At 62.9% G+C, this 26798-nt stretch overlaps 2 protein-coding genes across 7 annotated transcripts in view; one reads left to right on the top strand and one right to left on the bottom strand.

Annotated features, from left to right (window-relative positions):
* The first annotated feature begins 530 nt into the window (after positions 1-530).
* On the top strand, positions 531-20585 carry AATK (apoptosis associated tyrosine kinase). Of its 2 annotated transcripts, none has more exons than XM_034067472.1 (15): positions 531-715; positions 10079-10212; positions 11235-11376; positions 12144-12223; positions 12317-12435; positions 12915-13002; positions 13180-13313; positions 13973-14057; positions 14389-14510; positions 14650-14799; positions 14884-17962; positions 18080-18227; positions 18315-18542; positions 18697-18903; positions 19648-20585. In XM_034067472.1, exons 1-14 carry the CDS (start codon positions 634-636, stop codon positions 18723-18725), a joined length of 4620 nt encoding a protein of 1539 aa, XP_033923363.1. In that variant the 5' UTR covers positions 531-633; the 3' UTR covers positions 18726-18903; positions 19648-20585. The 2 variants fall into 2 exon arrangements, with proteins under 2 accessions (XP_033923363.1, XP_033923364.1); XM_034067473.1 differs by lacking the exon at positions 531-715 and adding an exon at positions 7471-7526.
* Positions 20586-20594: 9 nt separating this feature from the next.
* Positions 20595-26798, bottom strand: part of BAIAP2 (BAR/IMD domain containing adaptor protein 2) — a 43200-nt gene continuing 36996 nt past the window's right edge. For 2 of the 5 annotated variants that reach the window (XM_031054553.1, XM_005140725.3), the window contains exon 14: positions 20595-22488. In XM_031054553.1, the coding sequence (XP_030910413.1) occupies positions 22419-22488 (70 nt within the window). In that variant the 3' untranslated portion in view covers positions 20595-22418. Of the gene's footprint in view, positions 22489-24562; positions 24611-25228; positions 26401-26798 lie in introns of those variants that run through there. The other 3 variants (XM_031054554.2, XM_005140726.3, XM_031054552.1) reach the window with 2 other exon arrangements.

Here is a 26798-nt window from a genome sequence, read left to right on the forward strand (position 1 = left end):
TCCCAGGGCAGGAGTTGGGGGCTGAAGTGCAGTGGTGGGGATGAGGGGTGTTCACCTGGGGTGTGGGGTCTGAGTGTGGGTGTGTGGGACTGTGCTGAGGCTGTCTGGAGGGCAGAGCTGCCCCTCCTGTCCCCGGTACTGTCACTGGGTCCCATCCCGCTCCAGTCCTCCCCTGCCTCTGGTGCCATCCCTGAGTCCCGTCCAGCCCCACCGCTGGATGCTCTGTCCCCGGTACCGTCACCGGCTCCCATCCCGAGTCCCAGCCCCAGTCCCGGGATGCCCGAGCAGGGTCAGCACCGGAACAGCTCCGCGGGGCCGGGTGGGGAACACCCCTGGGGGGGTCCCGGTCCCGTTGCTGGGGTCCCGGTCCCGTTGCGGGGGTCCCGGTTGGCTCCGTGCTCCCGCGGAGGGGGGGGGGCGGGTCCCGGTGCGGGTCCCGGTGCTGCGGCTCCGCCACCTGCAGCCCCCGCCCTCCCCGTCCGCTGCTCGGCGGCGGCGCAGCCCCTCCCCGGGGCACGGGGCGCGGGGCCGCCGCGGCCGCCATGGAGGAGGAGCCGCCGCCGCCGCCGCCGCCGTGCCCAGCGCGGGGCCAGCGGCAGCCGGCGGCCCGGAGGCTCCCGCCGCCGCCTCGCCATGGGCCGCCTCTCCGCCGCCGCTGCCATGGCGGCCGCGTTGCTCAGCCCCAGCCTCGCCTTCAGCTCCCACTTCGACCCCGGTGAGTGCCGCAGCCCCGGGGCCGCCCCGCGCTGCCCCCCGGCCCCGGGGACCCTCCCGGGCAGCCCCGCTCCCGTCTCCTCTGCCCCTCGCCCTCCCCTCCGTGCGATGCGGCTCTCGGGGCTCGCGGCCGCCGCGGTGACAGCTCGGTGCGGCCGCGGGACCCCCGTGTCCGCTGGGCTGGGGTGCGCGGAGGCATCCCCGGGGGGGCTGCGCTGCCTCTGAAGGCATCTCCGGGGTGGAAACGGAATAACAACAAAGGGAATAATGGGAACGGCGAGAGAGAGGAGGAGGGGGGTGCGCGGCGGGCTCGGGGTCACCCGTTGGGCTGGGGGAGCCGTCGGGGCTCGGCGGGGGGCCGGGGCCGGGGGTTTTGGGGTGCACATTACATAAGGTGCCGCTGCGGGAAGATGCTGCAGGAGCGGAGCGGAGCTTTTGTGTGCGCGTATTTTGGGGCTGCTGCAGCCGCAGCCTCGCCTCTGCCTCTCGCCCCGCGTCCCTCCCGGGCACCGGCGCACGGCACCGTGTGTGCCCCTCGCCGCGGGCCCCGCGGTGGCAGCGTCCGGTGGGGCTGGCGGGGAGCTCGGTACCGGCCCCTTTGTTTACCAAATCGCACGTCGGGGTCCCAGCGGCGGCACCGCGGCTCCCACCGCCGCCTCCAGCGCCGCAGAGGAGGCCGAGTGGTGCCGGTGCCGGTGCTGGAAGCTCCGGTGCCGGTGCTGGAGGCTCCGGGTGCCGGTGCCGGCGCTGGAGGCTCCGGGTGCCGGTGTCGGGCTCCCGCATCGCTCCCAGCCGCGTTCCTGGTTGTGCTTCCCTCGCAGCGCGCCGCTGCCCCGGCTCTGGCGCTGCGGACGGGATGCATCCGTGGAGGGATTTAATAATGAACCACGCCAGGACTCACCAAACCGCGTCTCCGTTGCCAGACTTTGTCCCCAGCCCGATCGGCATCGATTGCTGTTCGGGAGGAAACCTCTTTATTTGCATCTCAAATGCGGTAGCGCTGGAACGGAGCCGCGTTCGCCCTCCTCATCCTCTTTTGTGTTTTTTTCCCTGGGATTTGGTGAGGTGCCCCATTTGCCATCCTGATCCCATCAACCGGGCATTTGCAGAGCACGTTTGATTTAAGCACCCTCCTCTAGAAGGTTTCCATCACCACATACCCGGGTCAGGGCTCAGCCGCCGCCGTGCGCTGCCGCCCTCGGTTGCTGGCAGGGGCAGGAATGAAAGGGGGGACCAAACTGTGCTCCCTGTTCCATGGCTTTGTTGATTTTGTCCATTTGGCATCACCTCCTGCCTGCGCCAGCCCGGCTTTCCTGGGATTTGCTTGTGCCAGTGGAAGAGCAGGAAGCATTGGCAGGGCATGGTGGCACCATGGCACTGCAGCTGGGCAATGGGATGGGCCCAGGGGCTCCAGTGGTGCCAAATGGAGCAGAGATGCTCCCAGAATATGTTCCCACATTCCCACGCTGGGTCAGGCCATAGGCTGAGGCAGCAGCAGGGAATGGTGGCAGTGGTGTCACTTGGATGGAGATGCCGAGGTGATCTGTGCCCCCGGCCTCACCTTGTGCTTGTTTGTCAGACATGCCCATGCTGGGCTGTGCCGGCTGCCTGGGCTGCGATGTGCCATGCAGGGGGATGGATGCATTCAGTCCTGATGCTGGTTCCCATCTTGCATTGTGGATCCACAGATGTTCCCACATGGCGCATGAAATGCCAGAGCCACTGGTGGAGCACCAACTGCCCCACCAGCAAGCGGCACCACCACACTGCCCACCCCAACCTATAGCCTGGATCCCTTAGGCTTTCTGTGGGAGCTACGTGCTCATTGCCTGCCCTGGAAGCACCATGACCCATTGCAGCCCAGCTGAGCTGCCACTGCTTGGAGGCACCAGGAAGAAGCACCACGTTCTCTGTGTCACCTGGGTGGGCAAGGCTTTGCTCTGGGGTCAGCAGCACCCTGTCCCCTTGCAGTGAAGCTGATGGCAGCTGCTTAGGGACACAAGCAAGGGGAAAGGGCTGCTCCCCTGCTGCCTGCCCCAGCTGCCCTCCCTGCTCCCAGCCTGTCCTTCCCCATCAGACCCAGGACTGCTTTTTGATATCACGAGAAACATCCTCTTCCCCTCACCTGTTTCTTCTCCCCGTTTTTCCTCCCCTTGGCCACCCTGGCCTTTCTCCCACCCTGTGGTGGCCATCGAGGTGTCATTGGTTGCTGGTGGCTGTGGTGTCACTGCTCCCTGCCATGGCTGTGGGTCCTTGCTCCTGTGGTTTGAGGGTGTCATGTGCTGGGGCAGTGCAGGGCTCGAGGTGCTGGGTCCCTTCAACCCTGTATTTGCAGTCCTGGCTGGCACATGCTGCCATCCACTGCCCCAAAGCCACATGGTGACAACGGCTCGGTGAGTGCTGGTGCATCCAACATCACCATCCACTCCTGATGTGAGGATGGGAAAGGATTTAGGGAACTGCAGTGGGAAAGGAGCTGTAGCACCCAGAAGGACCCCAGCAGCCCAAATGGGGGCCACGTACCGCCTGAGCTCCCACCCTAGCACCAACTATGAGAGGGTGGAAGGTGCTGCCAGGACTGGATGCAAAGGGGAGATTTGAGATAGGGAAATAGGAGGTGAAGGTGGTGGCTGTGAGGAGCCGTAATGCTCAGCATGGCTGGGACAGCACTGTGGCTGGTGTCCCAGAGCCTGCAGGGATGCTGCTGATGGAGCAGCCCATGGCGATGCCCCTGCCCCAGGCAATGGTGTTGGCACAGCACCACAGTGCAGCAGGGCCTTGCTTTGTTCCCCCCTTGTCCCCTGCTTCCCTCTCTCCATGTGCCGCTGCCTCCCGGCGCACACGGGCAGCTGCGTTCTGCACGGCGATACGGATCCCTGGCACAGCCAATTAGGAGAAATGAATACACCGGGGTTGAAAGAGCTCTGCGCTCTGGGGGGCAGTGGGCTGGCACCCACGGGCTCCCTGCCTGGCACTCCCAGCTCTCTATGGGACACCGTGTGCTGGAGCAGCCTGCGGGCTCTGCCACCCCGGCACTGCATGCTGCCAGGCAGAGCAGGGCTCTGGTGCCCGCCTCGCTGTGCCACAGCACCAGGCATGTGGGGCAGAAACAGCACCACCAACGCGCTGAGCACCAGCACATCCTTCCCGCTGACACAAGGGTCTGCCTGTGCTGGTGCCTGCAGCCGGGCAGAGCGGGTGACTCGTGCTTCCCAGGTTTTACCTTGTCCATGTTACTGTGCCTCCCCCTCCTGCTAATTCCCTGGGCTCGAAAACCCCACAGCTCCTGCGCCTGGGTCAAAGGGGCGGTTGGGTTACTTGTCCCATGACTGAGCCTCTTTCTACCCTGTGCTGCACCGATCAGTGAGCATGGAGGCACCTCCAGGATGGAGGATGTGACCCTGACGTGTTCAGTGGCCGTTCGGGAATTGAACCCCTGCAAAGACCCCGGTACCCCAGAGAGACCCTGTGGGGACAGGGCTCGGCGTGGGGCTGGCGTGGAGAGGAGCTGAGCTGTGCTGACTCAGCAGGGAAATGAACCTCCTCTGGGCATTAATCCCGCTGACAGCCCGGGGAGTGTCGCTGGAGTGTGCTGTGTTGTAGGGCAAGAGCTGCGGCTTCAGCCCGGGGGCAAGGAGGGCACGGGGAGCATCGCGGGTGGTGCCAGGCCTCACAGTGGTGCTCGGGGCTGGCCGAAGGATGGAGAGGACATGGAGTGGGTGTGGAAGGGTTCAGCACCGGAGGAAAGGGGAGCAGGTCCAGGATTTCCTGCAGAGCCACCGTTCTGCAGCCTGGAATGAAGGCAGTGAGTGCTGGGGGGGTCCTGCTTCCCATCCCTTCCCCTCTGCCGGCCACGGCCAGCACCCCCTCTGCAGCAGCCGTGTTAAAATGGTTTGTTTTAATTACTGGAGCGAAGGAAAATTCCAGTGTCGGCAAGCGCTGGAAGTGGAGCAGGGCTGCCTGCCTGGGCATGCCAGGAGTGCTCCCAGGCTCCCATCCTGGCACTGCAGGGGTCTCCCACCGCCTCTGCAGCCCTTTGCCATTCCAAAATACCTGTGAGGTTGTGATGTGCTGCTCTGGCAGTGGCTGTACCCAGCGGGTGTTTGGAGCAGGGCTGAGACCTGCTCCCAGCCTTGGGTCATCCCTGCCGTCATCACTATGGCAAAGTAGGGTTTTTCTGGGCTCCCCAGTCTGTGTGATCCCATGCATATGGGAGATGGGTGCTGTGGGGCTGCCTGAGAGCAGTTGTGGTGTAAAGGGGTGCTGGGTTGGCTGGTGCTGAGCATCCCCCTTGGTTTGTGCCTGAGCGTCCTGGATGCTGACCCCATCTCCCTGCTGTGCCATAGGAGCTGGGTCTGGGCTGATTTGGCCTTCCTGGTCTGTTGTGGGGAGCACCGTGGTAGCTGGCTGGGTCTCCTGTGTGCCCACCCAATGAGTGGCACTGGTAAGGCCATGCAGGGCCCTCAGCACACACTGCTGCTCACGGATGGGACCAGCCACTGTGGCTCTTGGTTCTCAAGCCATCTCCAGGGTCCCCTCCACACACCCAGGCAGTGTTTGGGCACACAGAGCTGTGCCATGCCATTGGTTGCTGCCATGTGCTCGGTGATCATTGCGCTGATGATGGTGCCATCACCGTGATGATGGTACTCTGCGGTGTGGGGCAGGAGAGAGGGAAGCCCCGGGTTTCCCACTGAAGCAGCTCGAGGCTCGGTGCAGGGATGGGTCCCTGCCGGCAGAGCTCCCCTGCGGCTCCTGCTGCTCCCAGACCCCATCTCCAGGTTTCCTCCTGCGCATCCCGCTGCCCTCCGCTCCGCTCGCAGCCATCGCTGCGGTTTCGTAACGCCGCCGAGTGCCTCTGATATAAATAGGCTGCCCCGCTCGGCGCTGCCGCTGCCGCCGTTACATAAACGCCGCTGCGCCGGCAGAGACCCGGCCCGGCCGGGGCCGGGGGCAGACCGAGGGGCCGCTCTGCCGGGCAGCCACGGCCGATGGCACTGCCCTGGTGGGGGCACGGGACGGGTGATGCTCCCCCCGGCACGCAGCGCTGAGCTTGTTCTGTCCCTCGGACAGTGGGTTTGCTGTGATGCAGCCGTAGCATCCTATGGGCGAAGGCGGCTTTAGAGCCCCCAGCCCAGCCCTGATCTAAAGCAAGAAAATCTGATTTTAATAATGAACTGAATCTCGTTTTGGATGTTTTTTTTTAATATATCCTCATTTTATTTATATCTCCATATCTCTGGATACAGGGAAGGCTGATGCATTGGGCCGTGTTGGTTGGAATCCCGGCTCAGCAGCAGGGCAGGCGTTGATGGAGGAACTTGACTTCTTGTTTCTCATCAGACCGACATGCTTCGTGTATGCACAACAATGATGGCTTGCCCTGTGCTTATTCCAGCCCTAATTTTTATTTCATCACATTAGAAAATGATGGGTTTTTTTTATTATTTTCCATCTAATTCTTTCTTTTTTACTGCTAATTCATCCCAAGATGACAAAAGCAGAATTAAGAGGCAAGAATCAATCCTTTTAAACCACTTTTGCATTGGTTAAATAAGCCTGCATTAAAGGGTACATAAGGAGACCAGATTAACAAGGCATGCATTGCATTTAAAATTAACACATCTATTAATCACCAGAGAGGTTGCCCAAATGGTTCTGGTTGTTTATGCTAAGAGAAGGGCTCCAGGGCTGGGGCTCAGGGCGCTGCTTCCTCATGTCCTGGTTTTAGTTGAACGCTGTGAGAGGACGTGACTCTTGGGGTGTTTTGGTGAAGGATGCTGTGGATACCAGCTCTGTGCCGAGTAGCACTGGTGGGTAGTGCCAGTCCTGACTCTTCTTGTGGATGTGCTGAGGGCGCAGCAGCAGGGGCCATCCTGCTGCTTCCCAGTGCCTCAGTTTCCCTCTGGAGCTGCAGACAGGCTGTGAGGCTCAGCCTTGTATTTCCGTGCTAAATGGCAGCGGATGGTTTCTTGCCGCCTGGATGCATGTGGGTGAGCAGAGCGCTCATCCTATGGGGTGTAAAATTGCTTTCCTGGAAGCCGCCCATGGATTTGGGATTAACACGTTACCAGGGCTGTGTCTGTGCTGGGAAAGCTGAGCTCGCAGCTGGAGCTGCTGATGAGTCCTATGCATTTGGATCAGGCCCTGCTCCCTGCCTGAACCCTGTCCCGCTCCATGCCCAAATCCTGCCTGCTCTTTGCCCAAATCCTGCCCTGCTCCCTGCCTAAATCCAGCTTCTCCCAGATGGGTGCTGAAGCCTGGCCCAGGGGGCTGCACCCCGGGGTGCAGGGCTAGGAGGTTGATGGGGTGGGGGTGAGAGCTGTGGTGGGGTGATGAAGGGGCAGGAGTAGATGTACAGACTGTGGTTCCAAGGCAATGAAGCATCCTGGACAGCCCTGCAAGCCCTCACCCCAAAGTGCAGCCCCTCAGCAGTCCCGGGGGCACCTACACTGTGTAAATTGCAGACGGGGAAACTGAGGCACAGGACAATGGCTTTCAGCACTGGGCAGCAGAGTCAGGATGTGCTGAGCCCTGTGCCCTGCCGCTCTCCGCCCTGGGGCTCTTGTGTGTGCTGAGCCCGGCTGGGAGGTGCTGGGCAGCCGATGCCCGGTGCGTGTGCGAGAGCCGGGAGCTCCCTGCCTGCTCCTGCCCCGGGGCCGGGAGCGCGGAGCTGCCGCCGGGCGCTGCGGGAGCCCCGGCTCGGCCCTTCCGCACACGTCAGCCGCGCCGGGAACAACGAGCGGCGGCCGCAGCATCGCCCCAGCGCAGAGAGCCATGGCCGGCGGGGCGGCCGCGACCGCCCGGAGAACGTGAGTCAGCAACGGCCCCGCTCCGGGCCCCGCTCCGCTGCCGGCACACGGGGGTCGGCAGCGCAGGCAGCGGCCGGCGCCTCGCGGCGGGGCTGGGACCCCACCACGCCCGGGTTCCCGGAGCCTTCTCCTATCTCTGTTTGGAACCGGCGCTGGGGGATGCGACCGGGGCTGGGTGCAGGCAGCGCTCTGCCAGCTCCATGGGGTGGGAGAGCAACGCGTGCCCCTCTGCATCCCACTGCATCCCACTGCATCCCGCTGCATCCCACTGCATCCTGCTGCAGCCGGCATCCTTGGTCTCTCTCTGTTACCGTTCTGCTCCTGTTTTCCAGGGGGCTGGGGTAGATGCCCATGGGGGCTGGAGCTGTGACCTCTTGGTTGCCACCAAACCCCACAGGGCTGGCTGGGCTGGTGGGTTGGTGTCACTGCCAGTGCATCCTGGCCCTGCTGCTGGGCTGGCCCTGGATGCTGGGGGCTGCCTGGGTGATGCAGCAGTTCCTGCTGGCCAGGCTGGAGCATGAACTGAGCTGGCAGTTGTCAACCTGACCCTATCCCCAGGGTGAGGATGAAGGTGCGTTTGGAAGAGTCCTACAGGATCCCCATGGCTGGGCAAGGGGTTCATGGTGGTGCCAAGAGCCAGGGCCAAAGGAGGGCAGAGCCTCAGGGTGGGATGCAGGATGTGGTGGGGCCCCAGATTCTATTGAGAGCTCTGGGGTCCTTAACGTGGCATGCAGCCACCCTGCTCCTGGTGCTGCCTGTACCCTGGTGCTTTTGCAGCCGCTGCTGCAGGTGCATTCGACCTGTTTTTGGGAGCATTTGGCCTCTGAAATGAGGTCACATTTTCCATCCCACACTGAATGCCTGTACTATGGTTACTGGAAGGGCAGCACTTGCTTTGCCCAGGCAGCAGGATGGCGATAGTGGGTAGTGGTAATGGTGGTGCCCATGAGCCGATGTTACACTCGGCCCAGCCTGGGCTGCTGCTGGTGCCCAGGTTGTGGCTGTGCAGGTGGGGAAACTGAGGCAGGACCAGCCTGACCTCACTGGCCCATTGGTTTGGAGAGTGGTTCGTTTGCTCTGGTTCCTGAGCTGTGGCTGAGGGGCGGCTCAGCCAATGGTCCCTGTTGGAAAAGCTGCTGTCGCCGCGCTCTGCTCCCTGTCGATGTTCAAAAGGCTCTTTTCAGTGAGTCATTTTCTCTTTTGCTGTCCCACTATCCAGGGAAAATGGTGACGTTCTCGGTACAAAGTGTGTTCACCATGGAAACCAGCTGAAAGGAGGGGGAACGCCACCCCCTGCTCCTCCCAGGTTCGGCTTTGCATCCATGAGCCTTAGAAGATGGCTCTTGAGCTCCTTTGCAAGCACCAGCAAGGAGTTTGGTGTGGTTTGGGCTTTGCCAAAGCACACAGGGCCGGTGCATCCGCTCATTGCCGTAGTGGGAGCCAGGGTGCTCCATGCCCACGCTGTGTGGTGCTGGGCAGTGCCTCGGAGCAGCCGTGAGCTGCCAGCTCCACCAGGACCTTCCCGAGACCTCTGTGCCCTTCAGGTGCCGTTCCAAGGACACACCGGAGCCGGCAGCACGGTGACGGTGGTGGCAGAGGAGCAGTGTGGTTGGTGCTGGGGCGATGTCCTGTGGTCCATGCATGGCAGCTGTGTGTGCACCATGAGCATCCCTGAGGGGCTGGGGAAGGACTGCGGTGCTGGATGGGGATTTGGGCAGGAGGTTTGGCTGAGTGGCTTGGGGCAGGGCACCCGTTCCGTCCATGATGTCCTGTGGGGATGGCACCATGGGGCTGCGTGCGGGTCCCTGGCGATGCCAGCTCCATTGGCAGCACCGTGGCCACCGGCTTCCTCCCACCACAATCGTGGCGGTTGTTCGGGCAGGCTCTGGGCAGAATAGTAATGTGGCAGCTGCAGCCGCGGCAGGGCCTGGTGAGGACAGGCAGCAGAGCCGCGGCTGCTGCCACCGTCACTGCCACCCAATGGGCGAGGGCTGCACTGGGGAGGTGGGTGCCACATTTGGGGTGTGCTGGTGCCAGGAAGATGTGGTGAGTGGCCGGAGCAGCCACGTCCCCATCCTTATGCCCCATGGAATGAAGTTGGTGTGGGGCTCAGGGCAGGAGCTGTGGTTTGCCCAATGGTGTTTGCATGCAGAGGCAGAGCTGTTGGTGTCAGTGGGAGCAGGATCTGTCCCATGCCAGCAGAACTTTCCCCTGGGGATCTTGTCCGCAAGCTCCATGGATGGGATGGGGCAGGAGCTGGCTCTGCCTGCGTGCTGGGCTTCAGCTTCCCATCCTCCTGCTCCTGCAGGTGCAGCATCCATCCCACCTCGGGATGCGCTGTCCCACTCCATGCAGGGTCCTGATGGAGCTCTGGGGTCCCTCCTGGGCTCCCCAGCCATCCTGGCCTCCAGCTGGGACAGCAATGGGGAACAGTGGTGCTGGGAGCCTCAATTCCCCCATGACCCCCAGTGTGCCCCAAAACATCCTATGACCCCCCCCAAGACCCCCTGGCATAGCCTCATTGCTCCCTGGTCTCCTCCCCTGTCCCGCAGACGGCACCCCCCTTAGTGAGCTCTCCTGGTCCTCCTCGCTGGCCGTCGTGGCTGTTTCCTTCTCGGGGCTCTTCACCTTCATCTTCCTCATGTTGGCCTGCCTGTGCTGCAAGAAGGGGGACATCGGCTTCAAGGTGAGCTGGGACACAGGGACACAGGGATCGGGGGTGTCCACAGCCCGGGCTTGTCCTGGGACCAGGGGGGCTTCTGCTGGGAGCCCAGGAAAGGACAGAGCTGCCCGAAGGCTCTCAGTGCTGCTGCTGGGACCAGTGCCAGTGCAGGATGTGTCCCGGCTCAGGATAGCATTGCTCAGGGGGAGCTCAGCACCCCCCAGCGTGCTGAGTGCTGCCAGGGCTCACCATCACTGCGGACCATACCCTGACCCAGCCAGAATCCCCACTGTGCAGAGCGTGGGTGCTGCAGGGCTCAGCATCACTTGGGGGTCATTCTGTGACCCAGCGATGCTCCCCACTCCACAGTGCCTGCACCTCCAGGGCTCAGCATCTCTGCAGACCAAACCCTGACCCATGCATGCTCCGTGCTCCATGCGGGGCCAGGCCACGGCATGGTTAAGGGCTGCGTGGTCCCACCCGCATGCACCGGGGGTGGAGGCTCCCTGACCTCACAGGCACAGAATGTGCCGAAGAAACGGTTTTTCCCTAATTGCTGGGATTTTTGTGGAGGCTCCGTGGCGCTCGGGCAGGAGGGGGTCAGCGGGGAGGGGGGGCTCGCTGGGGCCCTTGTGTAACTGCCCCACACCAGCAGCAGCACTTCGCCGTGCTGGAGGGGAACAATGAGCTGCTCGTGCCCCCGCACTCGTTATATAGGGGCCGGCGGCCGGTGCATCGTGGTGCATGGCACACCGCGGTGCCGGAGAGCTTGGCAGCACCATGAGGCAGGGCTGGGCAGGGAGAGATGCTCACCATCGCCTACCTGCTCGGCCAGGCGGCTCTTGGGTGCCGGCGGCTGGCTGGCTGGCACAGCCAGGTAACGCGATGGGGCGGTGGGTGCCTGCCCCACGGCGGGGGTGCCGGCAGGACTGTGTGCTGCAGGGGGTGGTTCGGGTGCGCGGTGGTGGGCAGGCTGGGCAGTGGGGAGCCCGCAGGGTCAGTTGTCTCTGCTCGGGGTGTGCCCCCCTGCGCACCCCCCGGACCAGGAGTTTGAGAACGCCGAGGGGGAGGACTGCGTGACGGAGCTCTCGGCCCAGGGCTCGCCTGCCCCCCAGCATGGCCCCGAGGTCTACGTCCTGCCCCTCACCAAGGTCTCCCTGCCCATGGCCAAGCAGCCGGGGCGCTCAGGTAAGCCGGGCTGGGGGCAGGACCCCCGTGTGCTGCGGTTGGGGTCCCCCATCACTGGGCAGGGGGGTGAGGTGGGGTCCCCCCACTAAGGATGGGTGGCTCCAGTGGAACAGGAGCATCTCTTGGGCAGGGGACAGGCAGTTGAGGGGAGAGTTGCCACTGTCCTGTGCAAGGATCCACAGTAGCTTGTCCCCAGCCCCATACATGGCACCTGGATGTATCCCACTGGGGTGGGATGGGGGACATGGGGGCCCCGAACTGGGCTACTGGTGAGTCCCAGTCCCATGTAAACAAGGCCACGAGTGGGAGAGGAATGTGGGGGTGCCTGGACATGGTCCCCTCCCTCCCAGCGTCACGCCCCAGCCTGGAGAATGGCAGCAGTGTGGTGGAGCCCAACAATGGCCCCATTGCTGCCCGCCCTTGGCATGGGTGCCCGAGAGGCAGGACCTGCACCGTGGGGTGGGGGGGAGCTTGGAAGGGGCTAAATGCCAGAGCTCCGGCAGGGCTTGGCTTTGCTTTCCCTGGTCCCCAAGGAGAAGGAGCCACCTGATGTGGGGACACCGGAACCCCGTGTTCCGCAGTGGCTGTGGGGTGATGCCTGGACAGGAGGATGCTCTGGCTGCAGGGTGCCTGGGAATGGCTGCTCCGGAGCACCCCGGGGCAGCGCAGGGCCTGGCACCGGGTGGCACGGTGGGGATGGCAGCACTCGGCAGGCACCGGGCGGGCGGGCGCGGGGCGCGCGGGCAGCTGGATGTGCTCCGTTACAGTGCAGCTCCTCAAGTCGGCGGACCTGGGGCGGCAGAGCCTGCTCTACCTGAAGGAGATCGGGCACGGCTGGTTCGGCAAGGTGAGCGGTGGGGAGGGTGCCCGGGGACACCCTGGCTCCGCAGGAAGGGGGTCGGGGTGAGGATGGACGGGACGAGCCTGTCCCTCACCGCAGGTGTTCCTGGGCGAGGTGAACTCGGGCATCAGCAGCACTCAGGTGGTGGTGAAGGAGCTGAAGGCAAGCGCCAGTGTGCAGGACCAGATGCAGTTCCTGGAGGAAGCACAGCCCTACAGGTACATTTGGGGTCACTCTGCGGTGCTGCTGCTGTTGGACGGTGCCTGGTGCCCCCGTGCCGTGTTTGGCTGCTGAGCAGAGCTGTGGCTGCCCCATGGGGGTGCCTGGCAAGGCTCTGTGCAGCACAGCTCTGTCCCAGCCCCACCACCTCTGCCTGTGCTCATTGCGGTAGGACAAGGGCTGTTGGCTGTGGTGTGGGGGCTGTGGTGAGGTCATGGCAAAGCAGGACAGGGAGCGGGAGGGGGGGGGGGAGGGGGTGTGCAGAGCTGCTCCCTGCCCTGCGGAGCTGAACAAATGTCCCTTTGTGGTGTGTTCTGGGGCGCTGGGACACGCTGGTACCCGCTCCCGGCACTCCCAGCACCCCCCGCGCTGGTCCCGAGCATGAGGAGGCAGGGAGATGGTTCCCTGGGCGCTGCTGCTGTTCCCCCTCCATAGCCAGCACAATGCTGATGTGTCCCCACTGCTCTGCCCCACACAGGGCCCTCCAGCACACCAACCTGCTGCAGTGCCTGGCCCAGTGCGCCGAGGTCACCCCATACCTGCTGGTGATGGAGTTCTGCCCACTGGTGCGTCCCATGTGTCCCCCTGTGTCCTGTCCCACTCCCCAAGGTGCTGCTGTGGGGCAGGGTCATGAGGTACCGGGGGTATTGCAGGGCTGCAGGCAGGGTGTGCAGCATCACTGTGTCCTGCCGAGCCTGCAGCGTGATGGTGACAGTGATGGTGATGGTGGCTCTGCTTTGCAGGGTGACTTAAAGGGGTACCTGCGGAGCTGCCGGGGGGCTGAAGCCATGACCCCGGACCTGCTGACGCTGCAGAGGATGGCGTGTGAGGTGGCCTGTGGTGTCCTGCACCTGCACAGGAACAACTACATCCACAGGTAGGCTGGGCTGGTGCCCCCCTTCCTGGCAGGAACCAGAGGGTCCAGACCCATGGGGTACCCAGGACACCATCGCTCCCGCCCCACCACTGCTCCTCCTGCCCAACAATATCCTGGTGCTGAGTGAGTTGCAGATGGAGACTCCAGCATCAGTGATTTTGTTGAGGAGGGGGTGCATTGACATCGGGGGCCACCGGATCTTCCCCACCCACCAGGCTCTGCGGGTGGGTTCCTGTGAGGGTGCCCAGTGCCGTGGCTGAGGGGACAGGGAGTCCCCGGCTGTGCCAGAGAGGGACGTCCCTGTGGGCATCCCGGCTTCCATGGCTCTTGCCGCACTGGTGCCGCACTGGGGATCTCATGTGTGCCGCTGGGAGCCCGGCTCCGTGCCAGGGCTCACATTGCCTGGGGACACCCGCTTTCTGCTTGGCTCAGCGTGTGATGGATGGATGGACGGACGGATGGAGATGCAGCTGGAGCTGCGCAGGCATTCCTGCTGTGCATTTGGTGGCTGGTTATCGGCACACCCAGGGTTGGGCAGTGAATCCTGCCACTGCACACCCATCCTGCTGCCACCACCAGCACACTGGTGGGGTCCCTGGGCAGCGGGTACCCCCCTGTCCCCCATGGCAGCGGTGACAGCACTGGGGTTTGCTTGGCAGCGACCTGGCTCTGCGGAACTGCCTGCTCACCGCAGACCTGACCGTCAAGATAGGAGACTACGGGCTCTCGCACTGCAAGTACAAAGTAAGGCTGGTTTGGGGAAGGAAGGGGCTGGGGCTGCCTGCTGGGACGCAGCACACATCCACATGCATGAAGATGAGTGGGACCAGGCAGAGGGGAGGAAGGATGTGATGGGAGGCAGAAAGGAGAGGTGGGTGCCAGGAGGAGCAGTGGAAGGGGCTCAGGACTGGGTTGGAGGTACCACGGGGGGATCAGGCACTTGGGGTGGCTGTGGATGGGTGGCTGGGGAGGGCACGGGGTGGCAGGGCTGGGGCAGCTCTTGCCGCGGTGTGTCTGGTCCCTTAACGTGTAGGTTTGACGTTCTCTTCTCGTACTGACCCTGCATACTTGGCAGGATGACTACTTCGTGACGGCCGACCAGCTGTGGGTGCCACTGCGCTGGATCGCACCCGAGCTCATCGACGAGGTGCACGGCAACCTGCTCATCGTGGACCAGACCAAGGCCAGCAACGTCTGGTGAGCGGGGCCTGGGGGGGCAGAGGGAGGCGTCTGGCACAAGGGATGTGGGATGCATTGGGATGGATGGGTTTGGGGCCACCACCTGGGAGCACTGTGGGGGGGTCCCGGTGTCCCCAGCATCCCGCCCTGCCCGCAGGTCGCTGGGTGTCACCATCTGGGAGCTGTTCGAGCTGGGCAGCCAGCCCTACGACCACTACTCTGACCGGCAAGTACTCGCCTACGCCATCAAGGAGCAGCAGCTCAAGCTGCCCAAGCCCCAGCTGAAGCTCTCCCTGTCGGAGCGCTGGTGAGGCCGCATCCTGCCCCTTCCCTCTCCTTGTCCCGGGATGGGTGCGGGGCCGGGGCTGACCCTGGCTCCTCGCTGCGGCAGGTACGAGGTGATGCAGTTCTGCTGGCTGCAGCCGGAGCAGCGCCCCACGGCAGAGGAGGTCCATCTGCTGCTCTCCTACCTCTGCGCCAAAGGGGCAACGGAAGCGGAGGAGGAGTTCGAGAAGCGCTGGAACTCCATGAAGCCCAACGGCAGCTCCAGCGCCAGCCACCACGGCCCCGAGCTCTCCTCCTTCCCGCTGCTGGAGCAGTTCTCGGCCGACGGCTTCCCCTCGGATGGGGACGACATCCTCACCGTCATGGAGACCAGCCACGGCCTCAACTTCGAGTACAAGTGGGAGCACACCAAGACCGAGCACTTCCAGGCACCCTTGGGGTCGCTGAGCCCCAGCAGCGCCGCTCGCTACCACGACCTCTATTACCCGGCCACGACAACGGCGCGCCTGAGCCTGGGGGTCTCCCCCTCGTGCTACGAGTGCAAACCCCCCGGCTGCCCCGGGCTGCCGGCGCCCGGCGTGGTGCCCATCCTGGGCGCGCACAGCCCCTCGCTGGGCAGTGAGTACTACATCCGCATCGAGGGCCCCGGGGACGGCGGCGCCGAGCTGGACTACGCCATGTGCACCTACAGCCCCGCGGGCGAGCGGGGGCCCCTGCGGCCCCCGTCCTGCTGGCGAGCGCAGGGCGCCCGCAGCGGCAGCACCGACGGCTCCGACAGCAGCCCCACGGTCTCCCTCAGCATGGAGCCACTGCTGGGACACGCGCCCTCGGGAGACGGCTCCTGGGAGTGCGCCGAGTTCTACCCGTGCCCCGGGCAGGAGCCGTCCCCCGGGGCCGAGGGGTACGTGCTGGAGGAGGAGCCCCCCCGGGCGGGCGGGCAGGGCTGGCCCGGGCCCGGCTTCCAGCCCCGTGTCTTCACCGACCCCTTGGGGGTCTCGCCGTCGGTGACCTGCGCCTACAGCCCCCGTGGGCACGGGGAGCTGCGGGCGGACCCGTCGGGGCAGAGCGGGGCGCGTCCGGACTGCGTGGCGGTGGAGCTGGGCGAGGACAGCCCCCCGAGCCCCCCGCAGGCGCCGGGCACCGGCCCCATATCCCCGCGGCAGCCCTGGGCCTCCAACAGCTCCTCCAACAACAACATCGGCAGCGGGAGCCCCGAGGCGGCGGCCGGGGACAGTTGGTGCTACCGCCGCATGATCACCTTCCGCGGGCTCATGGCCAAGCCGCTGGGCACGGTGCCCCGCGGCGCGCTCGGGGGGTCTCCGCCGGGACACGACTTCCGCCGCCCGTGGCAGGATCAGCCCCCCGGTACCGCCGGCGGCTCCTCCCCGTGCCGCTCGCCCTCCCCGCGGCGTCAGGCCTGGCACAGCCGTGACTCATCAGCCTCGGCCCGCCTGCAAGCAGCAGCTCTGGCTGGCAGCCCCGCCGCACCGTGGGGCCCCGCCACGGCCCCCGCAGGGGCCCAGCGCGATGCCCCCCCGGAGGAGAGCGCGGACGGGAGCAGCCCTGCCCGCAGCCCCCTGCCCCGCACCGCGCCTGCACCGGGGCTGGAGGAGGCCGCCGCCATGGCTGGCACCGGCACCCTGAACCCTGGCCCCCCCGCGGAGCCTGCCATAGACGGCTCCCAGCCCGTGCCCAAGGCTTCCGAGGTGCCTGCGCTGGTGCCCGTGGAGGCTGCTGCCAAGAGCGCCGGGTGGGCCGCGAGCAGCGCGGACCGGACACCGGACAAGACCTGCTCGAGCGCCAGCTTCCCCAGCACAGACGAGGGCAGTGACGAGGACACAGCCGAGCTGACCTCGGGCGTCTTCACTGACTTCTCCGGGGACTTCCCCGAGCGGGCAGAGGCGGCCCCGTCCTTCAAGTCCCTGCAGAAGCAGGTGGGGACGCCGGATTCCCTGGAGTCACTGGACATCCCATCCACGGGCAGCTCCTGCGAGGTGTGCAGCCCCACCGCCGCCTTCGCGCCCGCCGGACAGGCCAAGGCCCTCGACAGTGGCTACGACACCGAGAACAACGAATCCCCCGAGTTCGTCCTCAAGGAGCCCCACGAGCCGCGAGAGCCAGAGCCCTTCAGCCAGCTGGGGAAGGCAGCACCAGGGCTGCCGGGGGGTGAGGGCGAGGGTCCGGCCCCTGAAACGCGGCTCCCCACAGCCCTCGGGGCCGAGCTGCAGAGCCTGGCTGAGAAGAACCCATACCGCGACTCCGCGTACTTCTCCGACTACGATGCCGAGGCCGAGCGTGGCCCCAAGGATGAGGACAGCGATGGGTCCCGGACCCCAGAGACAGAGGAGGGTCCCCACTCCCCTCTTAAGGACATAGGGAGAGCCCCCATGCCGGGAGAGGACCCACTGCATCCCCCAGGGGCTCCCGGCAGCCCCCCAGCTGCGCCTGGTGCTGCCATGGCAGTGGACATGCCGGTGCCTGGGAGTTTGGTGGGGGACTGGCATAGGGCAGAGGTTGGGAGCACCCCGGTCAGCCCCACGGGGCAGGCACCTGGCACTGAGCAGCGTCCCGCTGGCACGGGGCTGGTGCCGGGCAGCTCCCTGCACCCCTGTGGCTCTGTGCCTCACAAGACTTTCCTCTTGACCCCGGTGCCAGCGAGCCCCGGGGAGCCAGTGTCCATCGGAGGGACCCGTGTGCCCGAGGGCATCCCTGGACCCGGGGGAGCCACAGCTGGGGATGAACAGACTGTGCCTCCCGCCCCGGGGCTTGGGCATCTGGGGCTGCCCCCCGAGGGGACAGGGGCAGACGATGCTCCGGGGGGCCCCAGCACACTGCGACCGGGGGATGAGTCACCCCCAGGCCTGTCCCCACTGAACCCCCCCCGGGAGCTGCATCCGGCAGCCCCTGAGCGCCGCGAGGAGCCGGAGGAGGATGAGGAGGACACAGAGGACAGCGATGAGTCCGATGAAGAGCTGCGCTGCTACAACATCCAAGAGCAGAGCGAGGAGAGCGAGGAGGAGCCGGCGGCTGTGCCCATCGTGGTGGCCGAGAGCCAGAGCGGCAGGAACCTGCGCAGCCTCCTCAAGATGCCCAGCCTGCTCTCCGAGGCCTTCTGCGACGACCTGGAGCGCAAGAAGAAGGCCGTCTCCTTCTACGATGACGTTACCATCTACCTCTTCGACCAGGTAGGTGGCCATGGGCTGGTTGTGACCTGTGGTGTTTTAGGATGCCATCCTTGTACAATGGGACTGATGGTGGGAGCCATCCCCAGGGTCTCCTCCTGCTTCTCTCCCCTTGCACAGGAAAGCCCCACGAGGGAGCTGGCTGAGCAGAGCTTCCCAGAGCCCCCCCAGCCTTCGGGGCAGCCCCCCGACAGCAGCAGCCCCCCCAGCCCTGCAGACCGGCTCGGAGCCTCGGATGACTCCTCGGATGGCAATGCCTCAGAAGAGAGTAAGTGTTGGGTGGGCAATGGGGGTGGCAGTAGGCCAGGCTGGGGTGAGCCCACAGTGCCCTCAGCCCCCTCCATCCATGTCACAGGCGGTGGCTTTGAGTGGGACGATGACTTCCCGCTCATGCCGGTGAAGCCGTCGCTGGTGGCCTCTCTGACGGGGCCACCAGCGGAGCCCAACCCGGCTGTGGCCACGCTGGTGCCGGTGCAGAAGCAGGTCCTGCCCATCCAGTTCTCCCGGTTCACGGTCTCACCTGCTCCGGTGTCCCGGTTTTCCATCACCCACGTCTCCGACTCGGACATGGACTCCATAGGAGGTGAGTCCTGAACCCCCTGATGCCCCTGGTGGTACAGAGGCCATGGTGGGAGCTGAGTGTGGGACACCCTGTGCCCTGCAGTCATCCTCTGGTGGGTCGGGTGTCCCATGGGATCATTGGGTCCCACTCAATGCCACCTCTCCATTCATTGCAGGCAGCAGTGAAGATGGTGACCGGGAGTGAGTCAGCCGGGATGCCAGCACTGGCACCGGCACCGGCACCGGCACTGGCACCGGCACTGGCAGGGGGTGGCAGAGCACGGCGGGGCCGGGAGCGGGGCCACGCTCCAGACTTTTTTAGGCAGATTGTCTCGGAAGGAGCTCGTTTGGTGCTGCGAGCGGGGCCGGCCCGGGGCCAGGCGGTGGGTGACGGCCGCGCGTGCGGGTGCGGGTGGGTGTGGGTGCGTGTATAGCTAGACACATATATATATATATAGACATATATATATATATAACTTATAGCATTTAAAGGGTAGTGCCCTGACCTTGCTAACATTTGCAGAGTGTCCACCCCCAGTACAGTCCCCCTTTGGCTTCTCACCTGTGTGTGCTCCTGAGGTGGTGTTTGTCCCGCACCCCCTGTGCCGTCCCCTTGGTCCTGCACCTCACGGCGGTTTGGCTGCCCCACAGTGTTCCTGAGCAAGGGGCCACCGGCTGCTGCTGCTGCTCCCTGTCACCCTCAATGCACCCGTTCCCATTCTGGTGCTGCTGCACCACGGGTGGGCAATGGTCTGGGGGCTTCAGGGGCTCGGAAGCTCCCCCATTGCTTTTTGGGGAGCAGTCCTTAGACCCCCTGGGCTGGCAGGACCCCTGCCCTGCTGCGGTGGGCAGCAGCATGGGGAGGGGTGGTAGGGGCTCCTGGGAACCCCTGGGGCCCACTGACCCCACTATTTTTGTATTTAAAGAAAAGGATAACCCCCCCACCACCCAAACGCACCCTCAAAACAAAACTTGCTGTTGATGAACCCACATTGATGCGATTTTAAGTTGTTGCTGCCAAAGAGACATAACGAGTTTGGGGGGGGGGGGCACTCGTGGTTCTTCGTTCTGGTTTCTTTGTTATTGTTTTAATTCATTTGAGGCTTAGGATCGTTGTGCAATTCCAGCTTCCAGCAGGAAATAATGGAAGTAAGCGGAGCTGAGCGAAACCTTGAGATCAGGGCTGGCTCCTTTGGGGTCTATAGACCAAACCCTGAGGTGAGAAATGCCTCCCCCCCCTCCCAGTCCCGTGTCCCGCAGGCCCCGCTGGCTTCTGGCACCCCATGGACGTGGGGCGAGGGAACACGTGCTCATGCACAGACGCACACGCGTGTGCACAGACAGACACGTGCACAGATGCACACACGTGCACCCACACATGCCAGGGCTGGCGCTGGGGTTCTCTCCATGCCAGGGCTGGCTCTGCCTTGGCACAGCTCCGGCACTGAGCCGCCACTGGGTGCCCAGCCTGGTGCTGGGCACAGGCGTTACCCCCATGCCCCCCCTCACCAAGCCCAGCCTGGAGCTGTGTCCCCATCATGAAGCTGCTGTCCCCAGGGGACAGACAGAGTCTGGGGGGACCCAGGATTCACCCCCACACCAAGGGTGGCTGTGCCCCCCGGTGCTGATTGCTTCTCCCCCAGCAGCCGGTCACTGATGGCAATTCCTGCTTTATTTGTTCTATTTAAGCTCCAACCTGACCCGTAAACACCTCCCCCGTCCCTCCCCCCCCCACCCCAAACCCCCCTCCCAGTTCTCGCAAGCCCTTCCCTTATGCTTTGCAGCAGGGGGCTGATATCTCCACAGTGGCTGGTGTCACCCAGCAGCAGTGGTACACCGAAGGATATCCCTTTCCTGCAGCACCAGTCCTGCTGCTCCCCAGCCCTGTGCCCTCCTCTACACCCTGCCTGCATCCTGCATTGCACAGTCTGACTAAGCGTTGCAGGGGGGTTTGTCCATCCCAGGGTGATGGGATGCTGCTCCTGGCTCCCCCCCCTCCCACCCCAGTCCCCGGGTTTGGTCTATGGTGCCGCAGGTCCCTGCCTCTGGAGGGCAGCATGAGGACAGAGCTGTGTCTTGGAGAGTTGTTTTTAATAGAAAGGCTATTATTACATTGTCTATTTTATCAATACGGGTCATAATCGCTGTATTTTTTATCAGTGCTGATTTCCATACAGCTCCCAGCATGTGTGTCAAATAGCATCGGTCCAATAATAAAGTTTTTAAAATATCTTAAGCCGTTTCCTGCCCAGATCATTGCCCGAGGCTGGGACCAGGGTGGCTTGGGATGGAGACCGAGGATGCTCCAGGGCCAGGCGGATGCCTCCAGCCGAGGGGAACACTGGAGGGGGACGATTTTAGTGCTCATAAATTATATGTTTTTCTCATAAAAATCAATGATTTCAGGTTACATCTTTCAGGTGCCACCACTAAAGGAGGTGCAGCAGAGCCCCGGGGGCTGCTGGAGCCTGAGGGGGCTGCACAGGGGTGCGGGGGGGCTGGAAGAGGACAACGCTGGGGCAGTGGCTGAGGGGATCCCAGGCATCCCCCTCATGGGATGTGACCCCCCCCCCCAGTCTGCTGCTCTGCTCCCCAGCCCCTCGCTCCTGCCCCATGTGGTCCCCATCCATCTGCTCCAGCCCCGGGAGATGAAGCAGCAGCACATGGACCATTGAACCAGCCCCTTTCCTGCAGCAAGAGCCATAGGAGGGGACACAGCAGTCACGAACCATCACGTCTGAGTGGGCAAGAGCCCTGTCTGCATGGAGACCCACCAGCAGCCACCCGTGCACCCAGGGCTCCTGGTGCGCCGCTGAGCACCCGGTGCACTTGCGAGTAGAAAGTGCGAATGTGGCAAATACAATGGAACAAATACAATGGAAAAGGCAAAATCTCCAAGAGCTCTGCCCAGCGTTCAACCACTCGCCCACAGGAGACGTGGTTTCTGCCTGGAAAACCCTCTTCTCCCCGTTTCCATAGTGAGGATGTGGACCTCAGTGTGAGCGGCAGCGGGAGCTGTGGGATCAGCCCGGGAGGCAGCTTGCTCGTGGGCGCACATCCCTGCAATAAGCTTAACAAGTGTGTGTGTATATATATATATATGTTTCTCTTTTTTTTAACCTATATCTATCTCTTTCTCTCATGCAGCTCTAGTAACAGAGGAAGAGCAAACAGCCAAGCAGGAGGTCTGGATGGGAGAGCCTGTCTGCAGGGAGCAGGGTGCCCCTTCACCCGCTGGGCACCCAGGCACCCCAAGGCACGCTTAAACAGAGCCCTCACCCCCAAAAGGATCATTTTTCCTAGCTTATACTTTACAGCAGTACCGTAATTCCCAACTGCACACACAGACCAGAGCCGTCCCTGTCCCGGTGGGGGCTGTGGTACCAGTGTCCCACCACCTCCCAGTCTGGAAACTGGGGTCTGGCAGGACCTGGGAGCTGCCTACAGCACCCACCACCCCTTTGGCTTGCACAGGGTATCCTGGCTATCCTGCCTGTACCACGGGTCCCTCCGGCCAGGCAGAGGGAGCAGAGAGACCACCTCCCCAGTGCCATTGCTGCTCCGAAGCACAGCTCGCCTCTGGAGAGCTATTTTCCAGCTGAGGCCATTCTCCCAACCATGGTGAGCTGCTGCTAAGCCTAGAAGCAAACTTGCCTATGGGATTCGCTGCCATTGTGCAGCAAAGGACAAGGCTGTGGGCAGTGGTTTAAACCCCTGCCACCGAGGGGAACAAGCTGGGTCTAGAGAAGCGAGAACTGGGGCACTAGCGGGAGCCTTTGGCTTTCAAAGCAGCAGGGTTAAATAAACTCCGCCTGAAGATGAAGTCCTGGCAGGCGGACATGCAGTGGTGAGGAGCAGGCAGCAGGTGCCGTGTGGCACAGCGGGCACCGGCGCTGCATCAGCTGATGAACGGCGCCGAGCGGTCGTTCGTCACCGTCGGCTTCAGCTGGACGTTGGCAAAGGGGTTTCTGCAGAGAGAGAGGAAGCGGTTTAGCTGGAGGGAGGGTGGCAGCGGGGCCTGTGAGGATGGGCACAGGCACAGCGAGCGGCGACGTGGAGACACCCCCAAATCTTTTGCTGTGCTCGATGCAGAGGCTGCACTGGGCACCCCTTGAGGCTGAGCACGAGGCCATCAGAGATCCTGGAGCCATCGGTCCCCTCCATCTGCCTGGGACCAGCAGCATTTGGGATGGGGTGAAGCTGGAAATGCTCTGCCCTGTGAGCCCCTGGGCTGAGCTGCTCCCAGTTCCTCTGCTTCTCTCCCTGTTAAAGCCATGGTGGATGTAAGAAATGAGCTGGCAAGTGCTGCTGCATACGGGACATTCTCCTACCTTGCTCTCCAGCAGGACTAAAGCTGTGGCTGCTAAGCAATGAGCCAGGGCTGGAGAAGCTGTTCTAAACCCCTAGACTGTGCTTGAATCATTTCCACACATGAGCAGCCTTCTGCTGCTGCAAAGGAGCAGAGAGGGGATGATGGCCTCGTATTTGCCATGGGACTCACGGGGACCCTCTGGCTAAGAGCAGAGCATCCAGCTGTATGCAGAGGATTTGTGCTGTGCCAGCTGGGAACCCTTTGTAGAAGTTCAATATCCAAGAAACAGGTTGAATGTGCTGGAGGAGCTCAGCAGGGCCACGGGATGAAGCACAGCCCAGCTCCCAGCACACCAGCCCTGTGACAAGCCAGGCTTTTACCTACCTGGGGTAGTGGCAGCGCTTTCCAGGGCCACCTCATAGCTGCCACAGCCCTGGCATGCACAGGTCCTGTGGCCGGAACCAGGGACAAATGCTGCTGTGACATGGGGAGCACCCTTACCTGCCCCAGGAGGTCCCCTCTGGGAGTTAACTCAGGGGTGCACACAGCTATCAGGACACATCAGGTCCAAACATGCACCAGCACAGCAGCCAAGGGAGCCACAGAGCATCCCTGCATGCCCCTGCCCCTCCTGCCTGCAGACAGCCAGCCCTTCCTCTGCCCCCATGGAGCTGCACAAAGCCTTTTGCTTTCTGCAACTGAGGTGATGGCCATGAACCACAGCAAAGCCGCCTCTGGGCCACCGACCAGTCACAGCCCTGCCATCTCCAGGCACGGATGCAGGTAAGTGTCAGCAAGACAAACACAACCAGAAGGTTAAGCCACGTTAGGAGCAGCTGTGATTACTGGCTACCTCTACCTGGAGCCAAGCAGCTATGGGGCACTGAGGACATCCCTCTGCAACCACCCCCCAAAGGCACTTGCTGCCTCCCCCAGCCCTGCTCCTCTTCCATCCCTCACCTCTCCAAATGCGCCTTAGAAGATAAATGGCTTCTGCTTAAAAATAGGGTAATTAATTTCCCACCTAATTAATGCAGCTTCTTAGATCACTTTCCCCCAGGATGCCAAAATAGATTCTCAGGACTGGAGGGAGAGGAAAGGTTGCTTTGATGAGTCACCAGGGATTGTTATTTAACTGTTTTTGTTCTGGCAGAGAAGAGCGCTTGGGATGGGAGCCCACAGCTCCGGCAGGAAAACCAGCTCATGGATCAAAGAGAAACAGGGAAGGGGCTCTCCTGGGCTCCACAATGCCAGCGAGGTGAGTCCCGGCTCCTGGGGAAATTCCTCCCTCCCTGCCCTGAGGCCTTGGCTGGGATGAGGAGGCTCCTGAGACACGTCCCAGAGGTGGTCTATAAGCAAAAGAAGCTGCTCAAAGAACTTGACATTAGTGTGGATGTACTCCAGGGCTGGGGACAGCGATGCAGCGACTGCTGGGACAGTGGTCGCTGGACACCTACAACCAAAGAGGCTGGTTATGGGGAGCAGGGAAGCAGCAGCTCAGCATTCCCAAGGGAAGCGCGGCCCCAGCGGTCTGCGGTGCAAGGAGCGATGCAGCGCGGTTACACCGGGAGCTCCCGTCACCAGGACAAGCGGTGGCTTGAGGGAGGGATGTGCTCAGCCGGGTGCAGGGGGAAGCAGAGCGGTGGCACCGTGCCCGCACAGCCCCGCGGCCGTCACCCGCTGCCCAGCGCCAGCACACCCAGGGAGGCCCCCCGAGACCATCAACTTACTAACTACGGGCAGGGGCAGCTCAAAACCTGGCCACTTCAACATCGGGGCTGCAAGGGAAAGAGAAGGCAGGTTGGAGGACACCGGGATGCGCTCCGACCCCTTGGTGGGAACAGAAGGTGTTGGTTAACGAGAGGCACTGGGCTGTGATCCCTCACAGCGCCTCCGGACAGAGGAAGCAGGAGGAAGAAGAAGAAAAAGGAGGAAAAGTGGTGTTTATGGAGCTGCTGGTGCTGCGAGAAGGGGAAGGAAGGGCACGGCCAGCCGGGAGCCACCTGCGGGGAGGAGAGGCCAGGCATGGGGGGGGCTACGGAAGGGAGGGGGGCAGCTTCCTTCCCCCTGCATCGGCATCACCGCTTTCCCACCGCCGGGAAAGCGCAGCCGCAGCCTCGGCATGCGACAAGCGCAGCATCAGCAGCATCATCCTCCCCTGGAGATGCACACGGAGGAGGGACCCAGCCCTTAAACAGTTTTAGCTGCTCCCGCTCAGCAAAAAGCTGTTTAAAACCTTGGGGCTGAGCACGGGCAGGCAGCACCCGGGTACCCCCCGGCCTCTGAATGCCACGGGCATGGAGAGGAGAACACACAAAAAAGCATGGCAACGTGCAGCGGGCGATGCGATGGGCAGCACACAGGCACGGCAGCCGAAAAAGACACCGAGGCCCAGCTCAATGCAATAAATAAAACTTTTATTCAAACAAGAACTCAGTACAGGGCACATTTCTCTCTCTGGCTTTTAAAAAAGGGTTTTCAGCACTTTACAATCTCCATACAGGCTTCACTAGGCTGGGGGGGGGGGGGGGGGTTTCACCCTCCCCTTCTACATTTAGTCATTCAGCATGAAATATTCTGTGTTAAAAATCCTTAGCAAAAAGACATCGATGCAAGAGGGTCTTGTTACAGTCTGCCCATAGGCGAATATAGAAAACAAAGCCGTGTCTGTGTGTGTGTGTCTATTGCCAGCAATGTCCCAGTAAACAGGCAATGTGACAGGTTGTAAAAATCACACCAGAAAAAGAAAGCGTGGACAGCTTTGCAGTGGAGACGGGCACGGGAAGGGCTCTGCACCCCAAGTGCTGAGGGGAGACCCCCAGGTGCTGCCAAACCCCCTCCCCGGCTAAGCCGGGTGTAGGGGTGCGGCCCCGCACCCGCCCCAGCGCTGACGTGAGGTAACAATACCTTGCTACAAAAAATATATATATATTTATAAAACAACCAGGAATAACCCTTCCAGGGGGGCTGCCGGCTGCGCCCCACAGCCGGCGGGACCCCAGCCCTAAAGCAGCCCTTTCCCCGGGGCGGGGGGCTCTGCACTATCCCCTTCTCCCAAATCCACCACAGTGGGTGGTTAGGTGGAAGTGGATGAGGCTGGGAACAGCATCCCGGGTGCGGGCATCCCGGATGCTCAGTAACAGTACGGACACCAGAGGCCATGCATATTTGTTCCAGTGTGGGAGGTTGTGTCCAGGCTGGTGCGAGGCGCTGGCAGCCCCGGAGGAGGGGTGATAGTGCTTCGCTAACGGTCACAGGGGGTACAAAAAACCAGGTCCCACTAACGTGTCAACTGCATCCGGGCTGCTGCAAAGCGAGCGCAGCCCCAGCGGCAGTTTCTGCTCGGAAAAAGGCTTCAGAAACAAGGGCACTGTGAACACCGGGGGGTGGGTGGAGAAGCACCATGGTTTCCTTGAAGATCACAAGAGTTTAAAATCCAAAGGAAGTAGAGAAAGAGAAATGAGGGGGAAAGAGAAACAAAAAGAAGTGGGGAAAGAAGCGGAAAGCTCTTCCAAGCAGCCGCTAGCCAAGGTGTCCTCACACCGTTGATACCAAACTGCCACTGCCACTGCGGAACAAAGCACAGGAGACTGCCAGAGGGGCCAGGACCACGGCACGCACCGCGAGGCAGCACCATGCCCGGGAGCCCAGCTCCACAGTTCAGTGCCATGGGGACCGGCACCGGAGCGGGGAAGAGAGCTTGGCCCCTGCCCATCACCCCTCAGCTCACAGCCCCTGTGTTTGGGGTTATCCCCAGGAGTGAGACAGGGCTGCGAGGCAGAGCGGATGGGGATGGAGGAGCTGCTGGGTGGGAGAAGATGCTGGGGAATGACCCCAACAGTGTGCGCTCTCCACCACCCTGCTATCCAAAGGGGGCTGAGGAGGTTGACTCTCTCCAGAAGAGCACGAGCCCATGCGGGGTGCAAGGTCAGGGACACAGGGGCTGCCCTAGGACCTGCCCTCCCC

This window comes from Melopsittacus undulatus, chromosome 11 (assembly GCF_012275295.1).
Source record: "Melopsittacus undulatus isolate bMelUnd1 chromosome 11, bMelUnd1.mat.Z, whole genome shotgun sequence".
NCBI lineage: Eukaryota > Metazoa > Chordata > Aves > Psittaciformes > Psittaculidae > Melopsittacus > Melopsittacus undulatus.